Genomic DNA, 18,975 nt, shown 5'->3' with positions numbered 1-18,975 from the left:
AAAGAGGGAGACAGAGGCATGACCATGTAGGACCCCGGGGCCAAGTAAAGGAGTTTAAGTTTTATTATAAACACAATAGGAGACCAATTTCATAGTCCACTGCTCATTTTACATAGGGGAAACCAAGGCCCAGTGATGGGAAGCAATTGTCCAAGATCACACAAAGAATTAGCAGCAAACCTGGGATTAAGACCAATCTTCCCTCATTCCCCAGCATCATGCATTTGATTCCTGGTCACATCATATTCTGTACAAATTATATCATAGCATAACATTGCAGATTCATTGAATACAGTTTTCATGAATGAAATTGATGACCTGAGAATGGGTTTCAGGTCATTTATTCATCAAGTCCTACTGAGCACATAATAGTGCTCAGCCCCATGCCAGATACTGACGATGGGTAAGCAGCACAGAGTTTCTGCACAGAGAGGCACTGAAAGCTGCCAGCCCAGCCCCTCTTTTTCAGGTCTCCTGGTAAAGGACAAGGAATTTTTACATTGGTAGGTAGGATGTGGGAGTCTGGCAGAAGGAAACTGGAACTTGGTCTCGTACACAAGCAGGCAGATGAAATATCTATCCTCTGGACGTCAATTTGACATAGGGAATGAATTATATGTTCATTGCCTTCTCAAGGGAACTAAAGGAACAGCACTTATTTGTAAGGGAATGCTATCTCACATTGCAGAGTCCAGTATTAGCCAAAGAGAAAACAGCAGCCTTGTGCTGGTTTGTTCAGACTCTACTTCTATAATGCTCCACTAATTCAATCAAGCCCACCTGGGACATCCTGTAATTCCCTTCCCAGAGCTTAAATAATCTGGTATTTTCAAAAAATATTATAATACTTATTTATAACAAAAGGTAAATAAGTTTAGAGTGCATAAGAAGGACAAACAATTTGGCTTACAAAATAGTGGTTTATGACATGTATTCTTCTGGGGTTAAATAATATATTTACTTTGTAAATCGTTAAGAGAAATTATAAGATTATAAAGAAGAGATTTAAAATTACCTGTAACCCCACAACCAATTTTTGTTTTTAAAGCGCCGTTTCTAGGTGTGAATTGTAGGGAATTCAGTTGATTGTCTTATATCTGTTTGTTTATTTCTTTAATTTTTGGCTGTGTTGGGTCTTCATTGTTGCATGCAGGCTTTCTCTAGTTGCGGCGAGCAGGGCCTACTCTTTGTTGCAGTGCGGGGGCTTCTCTTGTTGCGGAGCACGGGCTCTAGGCCCACGGGCTCAGTAGTTGTGGCGCGTGGGCCCAGCTGCTCCGCGGCATGTGGGATCTTCCTGGACCAGGGCTCAAACCTGTGTCCCCTGCATTGGCAGGCAGATTCTTAACCACTGCGTCACCAGGGAAGTCCCACACAACCAACTATTAACTTTATAGTTTTTCTACTGTCCTTTCCCATACATAGAAAAAAGTTAAACAATTAAGATTATATTATATATACAAATGTATACCTTGTTTTCACTCTAAAATTGTGAATATTTTACCAAATCTTTAGATATTCTCAAAAAAACATGATTTCACTAATCCCTGTATAGTATTCCAATAAAAATACATGCTGCAATTTATATAGTCCACCCCTACTGTAGCAGTCCCCAAAGTGTGAAGATACTGTACCATTTGCTTAAAAAAATAAAATAATATTTAACAAAAAGTGTTCCATCATCAAATAAGTTTTCAAACTCCGGTTCAAACAGAAATTTATAAGTTTCTTTTCAGCAAGACTAATCTCAGAGCCTTATTACATCAATATGTATTGGACTCTCCAAGGGAATGTGGTATGCGGCATTTCCTGTTTGTTCATTTATCTCTTTATATGTGGAGCATTTCACTGGATCCATGCTCTATAGAACACAGTGAGATACCACCACAGTGTAGACATTTAGGATGTTGCAGTGTTTTACAAATCATTTTGCCATAACCATACTTGTATAGACAGCTTTGTGCACTCATCTGGCTTTCTCTCTAGGAGAGGTTCATTGGACAGAAACTATTGGGGAAAAAAACCAGAGTTCTGATTCTGCCCTGTCTAGCTTTTTTGCCGGGTCTCGATGGACCCCACCTCACAAGGGACCCCAAGAAAAAGAGTCTTGGTATGAGTTTCTTTCTGAACATCTCAAGGTCTGCCTCCCTGTAGTAGAGGTCTGTCTGGTTTTCTTTTAATAATTTTTTAACATCTTTATTGGAGTATAATTGCCTTACAATGGTGTGTTAGTTTCTGCTTTATAACAAAGTGAATCAAGTTACACATATACATATATCCCCACATCCCCTCCCTCTTGCATCTCCCTCCCACCCTCCCTATCCCACCCCTCTAGGTGGTCACAAAGCACCGAGCTGATCTCCCTGTGCTATGCAGCTGCTTCCCACTAGCTGTCTATTTTACGTTTGGTAGTGTATATATGTCCATGATTTTTTTATTTTAGAATGATTTTAGGTTTTAGGTAAAAACCTGGAAGATAGTGCAGAAAGTTCCCATACACCCAACATCTACTTTCCCCTATACTTAACATCTTATATTAGTATGGCACATTTGTTACAATTAGTGAACCAGTATTGATATATTACAATTAACTAAAGTCCATGCTTTGTTCATATTTCCTTAGTTTTTACCTAACGTCCTTTTTCTATGCCAGGATCCCATCCAGCATACCATATTACATTTATCAGATCTTCCTTGTTTTTGATGGCTTTGAAAGTTAGGTATTTTGTAGAATGGCTCTCATTTGGGATTTGTCTGATGTTTTTCCCATCATTAGACTGTGGTAATGTGTCAGAGGTCAAGTCAGAAGTCAAGTGCCATTCTTATCACATCATATCAAGAGTATACAATATTAATATAACTTATCACTATTGATGTTAACCTTGATCAACGGGCTTCAGATACTGTTTGTCAAGTTTCTCCACTGTAAAATTACTCTTTTCTCCCTTCTTATACTGTACTCTTTGGAAGGAAGTCACTGCACAGAGCCCAGACATAAGGAGTGGGAGCTATGCTCCATTTTGGAGGCCATTTTCAAATAGAAGATAGAGTTATTTATTTGTGCATTCATTCTTTGAATGATTTTTTGGGTCCATATATTGTTCAGCGTGTCATGGATTAAATGTATTAAATCCAGTCCTTCTCCTCTAAGACCTTAATATCTATTTGGACACGTGGTCCAGGGATGATATCATATAGACAAAATGTAGCATTGACAACTGTGAAAGGTGTTTGCTTAGAATTCAGAATTCCCTCACATTATAGAGAAAAGCAGGTATCAAAAAGGTATATGATAATAAGGGCATTCACTTCCCAGCAAAACAAGCATAACTGGTAAAGTTTTTAAAAAGCAACCATTTAAAATGTTCTCAAAATTGTCCTAAGGCAATATAACAAGTGAAGAAATATTTATTTAAGAAAATCTACTAAATCTTGGTAAGAACACTGAGAGTCTGTGGCACTTGAGCCATAACCCACTCCCTCCCTATCCCCTCTCCAGCTGAGCCTGACAGGGCTCCTTCTCCTTTCAGCTCCCAGTCAAGGGACTCAGTTTCTCACCAGGAGGAGCAGGACTCCAGCATTTATTATCCCCCCTCCCCAGCTATGAGTTGCAGAGGCCAAATTCCTGGTAAGCATGGCCAAGAGGAATGGTGAAGGATCCTTTCCTTCACCCAATCCCCAGGCATAGGGCAGAGGCTCTACCCCAAGCATCACTGGATACGAATACAGGGGCCCCAATTGCCCTTGACCCCACTTCCTCACAGGGCAGCGATCCCACACTGGGAGAGGCAAGCAAAGAAGAACAGAGACTACTGCCCCCACCAAGCAGCTTCATCATAAAGCATGGGTGTCATTCCAAGAAAAGTGGTCCATTGTCCCACACCAGCTCTGGAGCTGTGGCTCAGAGATTTTTGCCCAGTGGCAGGGGCAAAAATTATGAAGGAATGACTGATTCTTGGAAAACACATTTTAATACACTACCAGAGTCACAGTCCTAGAAGAAGAAGGATATATAAGCAGTAATCAGGCCTCATTATCTCACAGCTCACTGAACCCCACCTCCATTGACACACACACAGAAGGTCCAAGAACAGCCCATCCTTTGGGAGTGAGAGTCCTCTGTGGGCTCAGTCACAGGTCAAAGTGCTACCACCCTAGAGAGCAGTGAAGGGGTGGCAGACCTAAAGTGGGACCACACATCTCCAGCCTGGGGTTCTACATGCTTGATTACCTTTTTCGTATGTCTCTTCTGGTGCTCCTTATTTTCTGCCTTATTAGTTTAAGAAATGGGGCATGGACTGTGAGGAATAAATGAGCTCATGGAAAATCCCTTTAGCCTATAACTGGCGCACAGTAGGTACCTAATAAATGGTAGCCATTATTACCTCTCCTACTAGATTAAATTTCCTTCAGACTGCAATTCTTATTCTAGGTAAGCAGTTCTCAATCTCATGAAAACTGTTCTCTTTTTTTAATAAATACACTTTATGACATCTCCATTATTATCCTGAAATGAAATTCACAGATGAAACCCACCTACACACATGACTTCAAAAATATCAGTATAATGCTCTATGATGTGAAAAAATGAAACGAAAATAATTTATAATTATTCACATATTTATGTAACATGTAAATCTCAGACATTGACAACAGTAGAACACATAAGATGAAGTGGTCAGTATGAAATCACCAAGGAAACACCAATTACAAATGCAGACTGATACAGAAATGCTGTATCAGTGACTAATACTCCGAATGTTATTGATGTTGCTAACATGATTTTTCAAAATGGAGAAAAACTTATATAGTCCCTAAGAAAAGAAGTATAATTCCCTCTCAATTTACACTGTAGCTTGGTTCCTGAGAAATTCAATGTCTACCAAAACACCTTACGTCATGTAAAACAGATTTTGATTCTAGGCTCCGATAATTTATAAGCAAGTTTTTCACCTACATAAATGTCCAGCAGGACATTTGAAAGTCTAGTGACACACAGGAGCATTTTTCATTATGAGGACTGTCCTACAATTGTATTCCTGGATTCTACCTGCTACATATCAATAAGAGCCCCCACTAACTCTGAAGTAATACTTAGGTTATGATATATTCTCATTGAGAAGCTTTGGAATCACTGATCCAAAGCTGAAATCATAAGCAAAAATGTGTGTGTGCACAAGTGCAATGTTGATTCATGCCTGCGTGGCGGTGCATAACTTTCATATTCTCAAGGAAGTCCATTATCCAAAAAGGACTAAGAATGCCTGCAGGGATCCTGCAGAATACAGCTGTGTCCTCATCCCCACAATGCACTCAAACAATATAGAAGTATGTCACTGAATTGGACAGGGTAATGTAGGTGTTGCCCAGCAGCATGAGGTGAGTGTGAGGTTAGCTCAGTTGGCTGGCAGAACAGAACATGCCTCTGCAGGGAGTCGTGTAGTTTATTGTTTAAGAGGGCTGGCTCACATTGCCTATTATTGTACAGCTCGATATATGGAGACTTAATCCCTCTTCTTGCTGCTTCCTCCTTCCCCAACCAAATAAAACTTTTGTTTTTACAACCAATCACATTCAAAGGCTCATTAGAGTAATCCTTTGGTTAAGGCCCTGAGACTCCAAGAAACTCCTGAAAACATGCACATCTATTTCTTGAGTGGAGCACCACAGCAGTACTTCATCCAGCACAATGCCACCATGCTGGAGCAGGTATTCAACTAAGGAGTGGTGAGCAAAAGCAAAGAGTAAGGCACTGAGGGCTGGGCCACAGGATAAGGAGGTGACTGAAGGCTGGATTGGGAGGCAGGCAGAGAAATGTCAGGAGAATGGGGGTGAAGGTACTGCCCAGAGAGAAGGGGAAACCTATGAAAAGGAATTTTCAACAATTTACACCAGCCTGTTCTGATCAATTAAAAAGCCAGCCACTTAGGCTTCAAATACTAGTTACAGTGGTTAAGTGAGCAGGCTCTGCACTCAGAAGGTTTAGGTTCAACTCCTACCTCCACCATGTACTGTGTAACCTCTTTGTGCCTCAGTTTCCCCTTTTGTACACTGGAGAGGATGATAATACTTACCTCTTAGAGTTATTAAGAAAATCAAGACATGTAAAGGGCTTAGAACAGTGCTGATGCACTTAATAAGTGTTAGCTTTTAATGTGTACCTACTGTAAACAGCACCTAGAACCCTATGTGTACGTTGCTTTGAAAGAAGGAAGAACCTGAGGATATTGGTCTCACCGACCCCCTTTTGGAGGGTCTATGATTGGCATCTTCTTACTTTTAACATTCAACAGATACTTTGTGCCAAACCCCACTCCAGGTGCTGCGGAGGCTGTAAAGATGAACAAGCTAGCTCCATGGCTTCAATGATTACTTACATCTAACAGCTCTCAAATCTATAGCTCCAGCTCAGACGTCTTTCCTGAGCTCCACAGATGTCAACAGATTCTTGCCGAACCTTTCCACTCAAAATGCCGACATGTACCTCCATGTCACTATGTCAATGAGAAAACTCACTTCCACACACCTCCCAAACCTGTCTATTCCCCTGTGTGCTTTACAGAAGTTAATGGCACCATTATGCACCCAGTCAACCAAGCTAGACACCTAAAAATCATCCTTGAAGCCTTGTTCACTCCTGACATCTCCTCATCAAACTAAAGCAATTGATTCTACCTACTAGATACCCCTCAAATACACCCATATCTCATAATACCCCCCTACAACTACTTTAAGCCAAGCCAAAAGATCAAGGGAAATTGAAAGTCACATTCTCCATTCTGATGCACACCCCACATCCCTGAAACTTCCTCAATCAAATATCATTGTGTATGTGTCTCTAAAGCCCAAGATAAATCATTTGGACACTGTTCCTATTCAAGATTATCTGCAAACATGTTCACCTCCATCAGAGGAAATAATTTAAATCTCACATAGTTTCTTATAGCAATATTCTTTTGCACTTGATTCAGCTGGATGATCATGAAGCTAATACCTCACATTTGTATAGCTTGATAGCTTTCAAAGAAATTTCACATTTGTCACTTGGAAGAATACAACCAACTGCAGAATGAGGAGAGTTGGAGTCATTCAGCCACTTTGAAACTGAATAAAGAGATACCACAGACCTGACTTCTAGTCTGGAGATTTTCTCTTTGGTACCCTAACTCCCCAGGGAAGACTAAATAATTTACTCCTCTCAAAAGCTGGAAAGTTATCTCTTCATCTTGTAACAAAATCTGCCCATTTTTCCACTGAGCAAATTCTAGCCCCTTTCCAAGTAATCCACATGTGGCCCTCAGTGTGGGCGAGCCTGCCGGATTATTGATGCTATTCCTCGGCAGACAAACTGCACTCTATCCCTCTCTGTCTTGGTCTTTGCCAGTCTGACCCATTTGTCAGTTTTCAATCTTTAGTTATCACTCCCCACCCAGGCACCTATTATGAACTGCCTGTACATTTCCAACTTGTCCATCTTCTGAGCCTCTGAATCTACCGCATGAAAGGGTCATATTTCTCCATTTCAATTTCTGCTAATGGCCTTAACAACACTTCATGGGAACAGAAAAGGATTTCACCTTTCAAAAGTTGTCGATCACTTTCAACAAGTTCCCCATCAATTCTGACTGTGTTCCAAGGATTAATCAAGCAGGACTGTTGATGTTCACCGCCCTGGGGCTACTTCATGAAGCGCAATGTTCCACTGGATCCTTTCTGCTGTCTGAAGGCCACTTGTAGTCTGGCAAGTTATATTTAATCATAATCATCCTGTTTGACAAATGGTTTTAGGGGGCGGGTCATCTCCCAAGCACATTAGCTGTCCTTTTACAATTGAGTAGCACCCCTGAGCTACCAAACCATCCCCCCTTTTGTCAAAAAGCCTAGATCAAAATTTCCAAGCTCAGGAGTTATTCAATCTTCCCCGGTGCTATATCATGCTTCTGGTGTGTTTGGGGGAGTTGAAGAAAGGAGGTGCTCGACATGTAGTGCTCATTGAGTTGGTGGTGGGGGGCTGGAAGATAGAGCAGCATATACACGGAGCCTTACAAAGGAGCCTTTTGGTTCTTGCAAACAGGGCTCTGGGACAAGACCAGCAAGAGATCTAAAGAATTGTTCAGAAGGGCTGCAAGCAGCTCACATGACATTTTGGACACATATTCCTTATTCGCTGACCCAACTCTTGTTCCAGCAGACTTACATGGGAAAACAGGAAGAAAGTGAAGATCACTGAAGGGAAAGTGCATCCATTTGTTGTGTCAGACTTCTTGCAAGTCCATGGTGGGACACAGTTGGAGACAGACCAGTCTGTGCCCTCAAACACTGGAGTCAAGTCAAGGAGACAGACAAGTGAGTGATTATACATTAGAAGACAGTGGAGACTTAACTATTAAGAGGGAAATGCTGGGTGCTGTGGAAAGACAGAAGAGGGCTACCTAGGAGTTCAGGGAGGATCTCTTTGAAGAAGTAATACCTAAGCTGAACTCTGAAGAATATCAAAGAGGTAGACCAGTGAGCGAAGGTGAGTGGGAAAGAAGAATGTTCCAAACATTGAGAATAACATGTGCATTCAGACAGGAGATAGAGAGAGAGAAGGAGGGAGAGAGAGAGAGGCGGAGGAATATGCCTGGTACAACATCACTGAATATGGCTGAAGGTCAAAGACGAGGCTAGCATAGTGTGCGGGGACGAGACCACAGAATTTCACCTGCATAGGCTGTGCTGGGAAATGAGCTGGGATTTGAATAGCTCTACAATTTCTGTTTTCTACTGTGTGTATAGCATTAGTATGAGGTATCTCAGGGCCATAAGAAGTGAAAGAAATTGAAGATGCTGTTCCTGTCCTCAAGGTGTTCAGAGTTCATTTAGAGTACAGAGTCCAGATGTGAAAAAAACTTCAGAAGTCTACGAGGCATAGTGGCAGGGATTTGGTGTGTCCGTAAGGCCTAGACATCAACATAGTAGGTGGAGGCACCTGAGTGAGCCCTAGGGAGAAAGGAAAGACGGAGGGAAAGGAGGGAGCCTTACTCAGAAACTCAGGCTCCTTCAGCTCCCTCACACCAGCCTCTTGGCCCTAGACCCCTGTCTTCTTAGGGCTAGTAACATATCCCCAGCAAGCCAGCTAGGGCCCTTGTAAACACTGTGAGGCAGACACTGACCTTCAGTAGCTTCTCCTAATGCTCTGAGCTTCAATATGTATATCTATAAAATAAGCACAGGTAAGAGCAGAGTTTGTTGCAGTCACCCTGAAAGTTCTTTCCAGAGAACACCTTCTACACCCTGCTCTCCAAGCACTTCATATTGCCTCCCTATGGTGGCAGTTTGTTAACATAATCAGCATTCATTTTGTCCTTCCATGTACGCTGTTGCTCTTCCCCTGTACAGAGGTAGAGTTTATTCCTCAAGTCCCCTTAAATCTGGGCTGGCCTAATGACTGCTTTGACCAACTGAATAAGGTGAAAGTGTCATTATGACAAGCTTAGCCTTTAAGGGAACTGGCAGTATCTACTTCCTATGCTTGGAATGATCCTTCTGGTAACCTCGCTGCCATGCTGTGAGAAATCCAACCTAAAGGGAAAGGCCACATGTAGGTGCTCTAGTCAACAGTCACTGCTAAGCTCCCAGCTGAAATCCAGCATTAACCGCCAGCCATGCGAATGAGCCATCTTAGATGTTCAGCCCAGTTAAGCATTCAGGTGACTGTAGGCCCAGTTACCATCTGATTGTAACTGCATGAGAGACACCAAATGATAACTTCCCATCTGAGCCCACTAAAATCCCAGAACCATTAGAGATAATAATAAATTGTTGTGGTCAACCACTATGGTATCATTCGTTAGGCAGCATAACTCTCAGTGCCTTGCTATTGGGTAAATCCAGGGCTCAGTAAACGTTTTCTGTAAAGGATCAGATAGTAAATATTGGATTAACCAAAAAGTTCATTCAGGTTTTTCGAACATTTTGGCCAACCCAATATTTTTGGCTTTGCTGACCATACATCTCTGTCACAACTACTCAATTCTATCACTGTAATGAGAAAGCAGTCACAGACAAATGGATGTGGATATGTTCCCATAACATGTTATTTACAAAATTGGGGGGGAGGGCTGAGGCCTTTGCCATAGTTTGCAACCTTTGGGCTAACTGGATAAAACAGTGACCAAGGAGTATTAAAGACTGATAACTAGGTAGGCCTTTCCAGTAACTTTAGCCTTTTAGCAGTTTTCTTGGAAACACAAAGCTTTAACCCAATGTTTCCCAAAATGGATTTTGTAAGATAGGCATTAAGGGAGGGAAATGTGTTGTTGACAAATAAATTTCTTAAAGCTCTGGATTAAATCTAAGTTATACAAGATTTTATACTGCTGGATTCTTCAGAGCCTTTACATGCTTATCCCAAAGAAGTACACTGTTTGAATTTCAGACCCAGTGCCAGGCTGCTGGGGGAAAATTTTTAAATGAGGGAATTTGGGGTGTCGTTCTTCCTATATGTAATACCAGAGCTGCTGCTTTTATCTCACCTTCTCTCACTGCTCTTCTTCAGGCTCATTTTCTCTATAACACCCCTGCTCTACCAATAATATGCTACTTTTTTTATTGGCATTTACTCTCTTAAGGCCTTGGCTTCGCTGATATGTAAAGCTAACAATTCTTGCAATAACTGTACTCCAAGGCCCCATTTCAAATTGGAGGAGCATTCCTAGCAGAGTGAAGAGTTAGAGTAAAGGCCCTAAAGAAGCAGTGTGCCTGTTGTGCTCATGGAACATCAAGGAGGCCAGTATGGCTGCAGCAGAGTAAGAGGGAGAATACAGGGAAATGAAGTTAAAGAGGTAACCGGGAGCTGGATTTTATAGAACCCTATAGACTATTTTAAGGACACTTATCTATATTTCTGAATGAAATAGGGAATCATAGTGAGGTTTTTGCAACAGAAAAGAAGCATGATCTAACTTAGGACATAAATGCATCATCCTGTTTGCACCAAAATACAGAAACTCAAAATAAATGAAACAAAAATGTACAGAGCTGAAAGAAGAAACAGACAAATCCTTAATTAGAGTTGAGGACTTCAACCTTCTCCTATCAACAACTGGTACAATTATTAGATAAAAAATCATCAAGTATATAAAATATCTGGAAAACAAAATCAACCAGCAGGTTCTAATTGACATGTATAGAACACTTCACCCAGCAACTGCAGAATACATACACATTCTTTTCAAGAGCCTATAGAACATTGGCCAAGATATATCATATCTTGGTATATAAAACAAGCCTCAACAAATTTAAGAGAATTGAAATCATACAGAGCAGTGTTCACTAACCACAAGAGAATCAATCCAGAAATCAATAACCAAAAGATAACAAAAAAATACCCAAACACTTGGAAACTAAACAACACTCTTCTTAATAATCCATGGGTCAAAGAGGAAATCTAAAGACAAATCAAAAAATACCTTGAACTGAATGGAAATGAAAATACCTCATATAAAAAATTGTGATAAGCAGCTGAAGTGCTGAGAAAGAAATGTCTAAAACTAACTGCTTACATTAGAAATAAGGAAATGTCTTAAATCAATAGTCTAATTTCCTACCTCAAGAAACTAGAAAAATAAAATATATCCAAAGCAAGGAGAAGAAAGTAAATAATAAATACAAAAAGAGAAATCAATGAAATTGAAAATAAGAAAGCAATAGAGAAAATCAATGAAACAAAAACTGTTTATCTGAAAAGACCAATAAAATCGACAACCATTAACAAGACTGAGAAAGAAAAAAAGAGAAGGTGCAAATTACCAATATCCAGAATAAAACAGGGGACATCATTACACTCCCTGCAAACATCAAAAGAGAATAAGGGAATACTATAAATACCTCTATACATATAAATTTTACAGCTTAGATGAAATGGATCAACTACTCAAAAAACACAAACTATCAAAACCAAGTTGAAATAGGCAATCCGAATATACCTATAATTATCAAAGAAACTGAATTCATAATTTGAAACCTCCCCTCCCAGAAAAATTCTCCTACTAAACATTTAAAGAAGAATTAACACTGATTTTACACAATCTCCTTCAAAAAATAGAAGGAGGAATCCTTCCCAATTCATTTTATGAAGCCAGTATTACCCTGATACCAAAAACCAGGCAAAGACAGTACCAAAAAAAAAAAGAAAGAAAAAGAAAGAAAGAAAAAAAGAAAAGAAAACCAAAGAACAGTATCTCTAATGAAACTTGATATAAAAATCCTGAACAGAATATTAGCAAACTGAATCTAAAAGTGAATAAAAGGATTATACACCAATAACAAGTGAGATTTATTCCAGGCATGCGAGGCTAGTTCAATATTTGAAAACCAAATAATATAACTCACCATGTCAATAGGCTAAAGAAGAAAAAGCATATGATTATATAAGTTAATGCATAAAAGACATTTGACAAAATCCTACACCCATTCATACTAAAAAACTCTTCGAAAAGTAGGAATAGAGAGCAAATAACCTACAGATCATTTGCAGGACAACTGATGTGTTTACTATGTTTACTCTTCTAATTGTAGTCTTTTAATCTATGAACACAGTATGTCTTTCAGTGTGATATGAGCATGTGCTAAAGAGCATTTACGGAAAACCTACAGCTAACTATACTTAATGATGAAAGACTGAATGCTTCCCTCTAAGCTCAAAAACAAGGCAAGGATATGTACTCTCACCATTCTTATCCAACATAGTACTGGAAGTCGTAGCCACTGCCATTAAGGCAAGCAAAAGGAATAAAAGGCCTACAGATTAGGAAGGAAGAAATAAAACTGTCCCTATTTGCAGATGACATGGTGGCCTAAGTAGGAAATCCAAGGGAATCCATTTTTAAAACTGCTAAAACTAATAGGTAGCTCAGCAAAGTCACAGGATACAAGATCAACACACAAAAATCAATCGCACTTCTATATACTAGCAATGAACATGCAGAAACTGAAAATAGAAATACAATACCGCTGGCAGTCACTCCAAGGAAATGCACTTAACGAAAATTGTACAGGATATGTATGTTGAAAATAACAAAATGATAATGAAACAAATTTTTAAAAGAGTGAAATAAATGGAGGGATATACTGTGCTCATGGATTAGAAGACTCACTACACTAAAGTCAGTTCTACCCAAAATGATTTATAGGTTTAATATAATTCTTATAAAAATCCATGCAAAGTTTTATGTAGACGTAACAAAGCTTATTCTAAAATTTATATGGAAAGGTGCAAGCCCTAGAATAGCTAAAACGATCTTGACAAAAAAAAAACAAAGTGGGAGGAATAACTCTACTCAACATTATAGCTACAGCGATCAAGACTGTGTGCATTGGCAGAGGAATAGACACATAGATCAATAGAACTGAACAGAGAACTCAGAAATAGACCCACCCAACTGATTTTTGACAAAATTTCCAAAATGTTTTAATGGAGGAAGGATAAACTTATCAACAAATGATGCTGGAGCCATTGAACATTCATAGGCCAAAAAAAAAAAAAAAAACAAAAAAACCCTTCAATAAACCTCACACCTTGGGACTTCCCTGATGGTCTAGTGGTTAAGACTGCACGTTTCCAGTACAGGGGACCTGGGGTTGATCCCTGCTCAGGGAAGTAGATCCTGCATGCCACAACTAAAGATAAAGATCCCACATGCCACAACTAAAAGATCCCGCCCGCTGCAACTGAAGATCCCACGTGCTGCAACTAACATGCAGTGCAGCTAAATAAATAATTTTTTAAAATAAATAAAAAAATAAACCTCACACCTTATCCCCCCCCAAAATAAAACCCCACCAAAAACACTCAAAATGGTTCATGATCAAACACCAGTTACCAATGCCAGGAGAGAACTACAACTTCATAAAAGATAGCAAAGTTCATAACCACGTCAACCACAAGGATCTTGGTATCGGAGTCTTCAAAGAAAACACAATACAGTCAAGCAGTGGTTGGAACAACACTTTACTTACCTAGACAAGTAAGAGCAAGACTAGCTCCAATAGTGGGTGTTGGTCCTTCTCAGCAACCACGGCTGGGAAATTGGCTTACACACACCCCACATGTCCCCGCAGGGGACAGATATAGCAATGGGGTTGACCAGGTGCCATATGACACACACACTTAGGCAGAAAAAAGGAGTCATATTGAGTCTGAAACAGGGAAACATATTCCCACACAAGGCAATAAGAATGGCACAGGCTGTGAGGGTTTCTTATCTTTTGGTTAGGAAGTGTTCTAGGTCCAAGGCTCTGAGTGGGCAAGCCTGGGGAGGGGCGACAGGTCAGCAGTGACTGCTTTCCCAACAATGGACTGAAATGTAAAACTATAAAACTTTCTCTAAACATTAAGAGAGAATCTTCAGGGTCTAGAGCTAAGCAAAGATTTATTAGGCTTGACACCAAAAATGCGATCCATAAAAAGAAAAATTGATAGATTAAACTTCATCGAAATAGAAAAGTTTTGCTCTGCACAGGACTCTGTAAGAGGATGAATCAACAAGCTGCAAGGTGGGGGAAAATATTTGCAAACCATATATCTGTCAAAGGACAAGTATTGTGAGTACATAAATAACTCTCGAAACTCAACAGTTAAAACAATCAAATTAGAAGACAGGCAAAATACATGAACAGAGATTTCACTGAGGAGGATACACAGATGGTAAATAAGTATATCAATAGATGGTCAACATCATTAGCCATTAGGGAAATGCAAAATAAATTGCAATGAAATATCACTACCTACCTATCAGAAAGACTAAAATTAAAAATAGTTGACAACACCAAATGCTGCCAAGGATACAGGGAAATTGGGACACTCATATACTACTGGTAGGGATGTAAAATGGTATACTCTGGAAAACCATTTAGTAGTTCCTCAACATGTTAAATATAGAGTTCCCAAAAGACCCCATGTTATATAAATGAGTCAAAGATGGCCTCAGTGTATTGGCCCTATGTTGTTTATTTCTTCAAAGCAGGCCAGCACCCACTCTGTCAAAAGCACATCAGTGCCAAGCTCTAATTTTTATATAACCAGATTTTTAGCCATTTTTAGCCTGCTTTGCATATCCCACAAGACTACACCAAACATCTGTTAGCTACAGATTAAAGCCCCCAAGCCACTGTTGTCCTTCAGAGTCCTCTGACCTAGAGAGTCTGCACCATACTGTTGAGCAACATTACCTAGACATGTAAGCTCCATCTCTAATCCTCATCTCCCCTTGAAGTCCCCTTGCCATCCACCACTTAATAAAATAAAAAGGGGGAAATTTGGACCCAGAAACAGATGTTCACAGGAGGAAGATGATGTAAATATGGCCATGTGATGACGTAGGTAGATGGGACTGATACAGCTACAAGCCAAGGATTAATGGCCACCACCAGGAGCTAGGAGGAGACAATAAAAGGTTCTTACCAAGAAAGAGTCTCATAGGGAGCATGGCTCTGCCAACACCTTGATTTTGAACTTCTAGCTTCCAGAACTGTAAGACAATAGATTTCTGTTGTTTTAAGCCACACAGTTTGTGATACTTTGCTATGGCAGCCCTAGCAAACTAATAATCCATGGAATATCACTCAGCAATAAAAGGAAAGAACTACTGATAAACACAACAACTTGGAGAATTATGCTGAGTAAAAAAAACAACAAAAAAGCCAATTCCAAAACATTACATGCTGTGTAATTCCCTTTATATATCATTTTTGAATGGACAACATTTTAGAAATTAAGGGCTGATTAATGGTGGCCAGGGTTTAAGGACAGGGCAGAGGAGTAGTGTGGGAGGGACGTGGGTATGTCTATAAAAGGGCAACACAATCTTTGTGGAAATGTTCTGTATCTTGACTGTGGTGGTGGAGACATGAACTTACATATGTGATAAAATTGTATAGAACTTAATACACACACACACAAATAAGTACAACCAAAACTGGTGAAATCAGAATAAAATCAGTGAACTACATGCCAACATCCTGGTTGTGATTTAACACGGTAGACTTGCAAAATGTTACCATCTGGAGAATTGAGCAAAGTGTCAGTGGGTCTCGCTGAATTGTTTCTTACAACTGCATGTGACCTACAATTACCTCAATAAAAATTTTCAGTTAAAAGAAAATATCTCTTGGTTGTTAAGAACAGATTTTAAATAGAAAGAGTGACAGAAGGGAGAAAGTTAGGAAACTTTTGCGGAAATCCAGGAGAGAAATGGATGTTGGCTTCAACGAGGAGTATAGCAGTAGGGTTGAAGCAGTACGGAGATGTAGTTGGATTCTGGATATATAGTATTTTGAAGGTAGAAAAGAATTTGCTGACAGATGCATGTAGGAAGTGAGAGAAAGAGGAGTGTCAAGGATGACTTCAAGGTTTTAAGGTGGAGAAGGCTGTAGGTGGAGAAGGTTTGGCAGTAGAGTTGGGGGAGGGGATTGAGATAGTAAAGCTAGGGGACTACATATCATCAAGGGAATAATTGTAGATAGAGAAAAGGAAAAAACTAAGAACTGAGACTTCAAAGAAGGTTCTTAAAGCAGGGACTCAAAAAAGGTATCTCAAAAAGTTTAGGTTATCCAACTATGAAAGTATGGAATATCCAAGTGTGTGGATTCACAGACTAGTTGCAATTAGGAGTCTGCAGCACACAAGCTGAAGATTATTGGGCTAGGATATCTTGAGTTGGGGCATGGGCCTCATGATTTGAGTTTATGTGCCACCCAAGAAACCCAGGAGAAAAGTACCCTCCTTCCTCTACACCCACTTCTCCCAAAAATCCCTCAAACGACACAAAACAAAACCCAGCATGTCCAAAGTGGCTGATTTCAAAATCTGTAAAGAAATCCTTGAGTGGGCAGAGATTCGCTGTGTAAATATTGTGAAGAACAACTTCATTCTGCCACCTGATCTTTCCACTGGGAGCTTGGCTGTTTCCCCCAGATCCAGCCTGTCAGTCTTATGGTTGATACAGACTCCAGGAGATGTGCAATCCTGGCTGCCACCCTCCCCATCATGCTTCTCACCCCATCTGTTGGCTGGTTCTTAATTCTCTGTACTAGTATTAGAAGTTCCCTCTGGGAACCCAATTAGGGTGTGCTCACCAAGCAAAACTAATGTGCCCTCTGTAGGAAGTACATACAGCAGCGTTCAACATGTTGGTTTGATGGGACTTGAAGCAGCAAACAGACAGTGTTCCCATAACGCCTGTCACTCCGGGACAGAACCATAGGGGGAGTAGAAATAAGGGAGGAAGGGAGAGAGAATGGGGACACTTTGGGACACAGCTGCCACCTACTGCTGCTCTGCCATGCCTAGAAAAGCAATGAAAGCTGAAGGCAATTGCTCAGTTTGCTCGGCCCCTGGTGAGGCCGCAATATCTCTAAGCCAGTTAGTTACATAGAGGGTGGTAAGGTTGCTCAGTCTGGAGAAGCGAAGCATGGAAAGAGTTAGGGAGGAGACAGGAGCTATTTTCAGTTTTGAGGAACATGGCTGTCACTGCTGGAGACCTGGGAATGAGGTAGAAAACTGGTTTTCTGCATTGTGGCTTCAAACCTCAGACCTAGTAATGTCAGCAGGGTATGGGAGGCAGAGGAAATAGGCTTAGTTGGAGACAAACCTTTCTACAGCCAGAGCCTTCTTGCCTATCAACCTGCCTCTCCATCCCTGGTATAGGTGGTTGGTGCCTTCTAGGGAATTCCATGATTGCAGACGTGAGGGAGGAGGTGCAGAGGACCAGAATAATCTGGGACACTGGTCAAAAGCACAGATTCTCAAGTCCCACTCCAGACCTCCTGAAAAAGATTCTCTGTAGGAGGGCTCTGGATATCTGTATTTTAATAAGCTCCCCCAGATGATGCTGATCTGAAGCCTATCCACACAGTAGTTTTTGAAAATCCCTGAGCCAGTGGCCCTTTAAGACCCTTTCCAACTCCAAGAAGCCAGGACTATAGTCTTTAGCCCCAGTGCCAGCCAAATGTCTCCAAGGAAAAGACTTTCAAGAGGCTCCAGCTCTCCTGGTAAGGGAAGGTACAGGAGTGTCAGGAGTCACACACCACTCCTGCCTTTGGTGACTACATTTTAAGCATTAATAATAGCTCACATGCTCACATATACTGAGAGTCTATTATGTGCCAAACACTTTGCTTAGCACTTTACATTCCTTTTCCTTCCTTATAATAACCCTCTGAGATAGATATTATTATTGCCCTATGTTATAGAAGAAAAAGCTAAGACTCAAAAAAAAGAAATAAACTTGCCCCAGACCACATGGCTCTTAACCACCATGCTAGGCCTGGGTTGCCTCACTTGAGTAATAAAGGAGCACTGTGGCAAAGGCCTTTTGGATTCATTAAAACTAAAAGAACCACACTCATGATTGTACCCTCAAGTCCCAGGCAGAACTGAAGGAAGGTTTGGGGATGTCTTGGGTTTTATTAACCTTCAAGTCCTACCTGCTTGATTGTATGGGTGATTGCATACCTCTGTGAAGTGGCTTTTCTGTCTGCCCTGAGTCCCACCACTTTCCTGCCCCCACACCAGGACCCACACTAATCTACAAAGTGCCTTTGTGAAAATTAGAAAAAGGTGTCCCTTCTAATACATGTTGCCCAGTGGGCACAGGGCTTGGAGAGCAGTTTGAGACTTCAGACAAATTAGAAAAGGAGGCACTCTATCTCTCTGAGTGGATGCACCTCTGCATCAGTTGTATAGCTTAGGAAGTGGAGAATGGGCTGGATTACAGCCTCCTTGAACTCCCTTGGCCTTATACCTTTTTACAGGGTCCAATCTGATCAAATTTACACAGCAGACCTTGTGGCCACCCTGCCCAATACTTCCTCTGGTCTTTAGCCCCAAAGGTTGCCTAATCTCAGGGAGGTGAGAAAGGAGGGAGCTCCTCACTGAGGGAGACATTGGAGAAGAGAATCAGAAAAGAGCCTACTGATTTCTTGGATGTGTAGATT

The 18,975-nt window shown here is 40.7% G+C and overlaps 1 protein-coding gene across 2 annotated transcripts in view; it reads right to left on the bottom strand.

Annotated features, from left to right (window-relative positions):
* Positions 1–18,975, bottom strand: part of ARHGAP36 (Rho GTPase activating protein 36) — a 165,557-nt gene that overhangs the window by 108,386 nt on the left and 38,196 nt on the right. The window contains exon 3 of one of the 2 annotated variants that reach the window (XM_029241427.1): positions 15,443–15,509. The exons of the other annotated variant lie outside the window; for it this stretch is intronic. Coding sequence (XP_029097260.1) covers positions 15,443–15,509 — 67 coding nt within the window. The remainder of the gene's footprint in view (positions 1–15,442; positions 15,510–18,975) is intronic. 2 annotated transcript variants of the gene reach the window in all.

Source organism: Monodon monoceros, unplaced genomic scaffold, assembly GCF_005190385.1.
Source record: "Monodon monoceros isolate NGI ecotype Baffin Bay Population unplaced genomic scaffold, NGI_Narwhal_1 Super_Scaffold_22, whole genome shotgun sequence".
Lineage (NCBI taxonomy): Eukaryota > Metazoa > Chordata > Mammalia > Artiodactyla > Monodontidae > Monodon > Monodon monoceros.
This window is presented reverse-complemented; position numbering and strand designations above follow the sequence as displayed.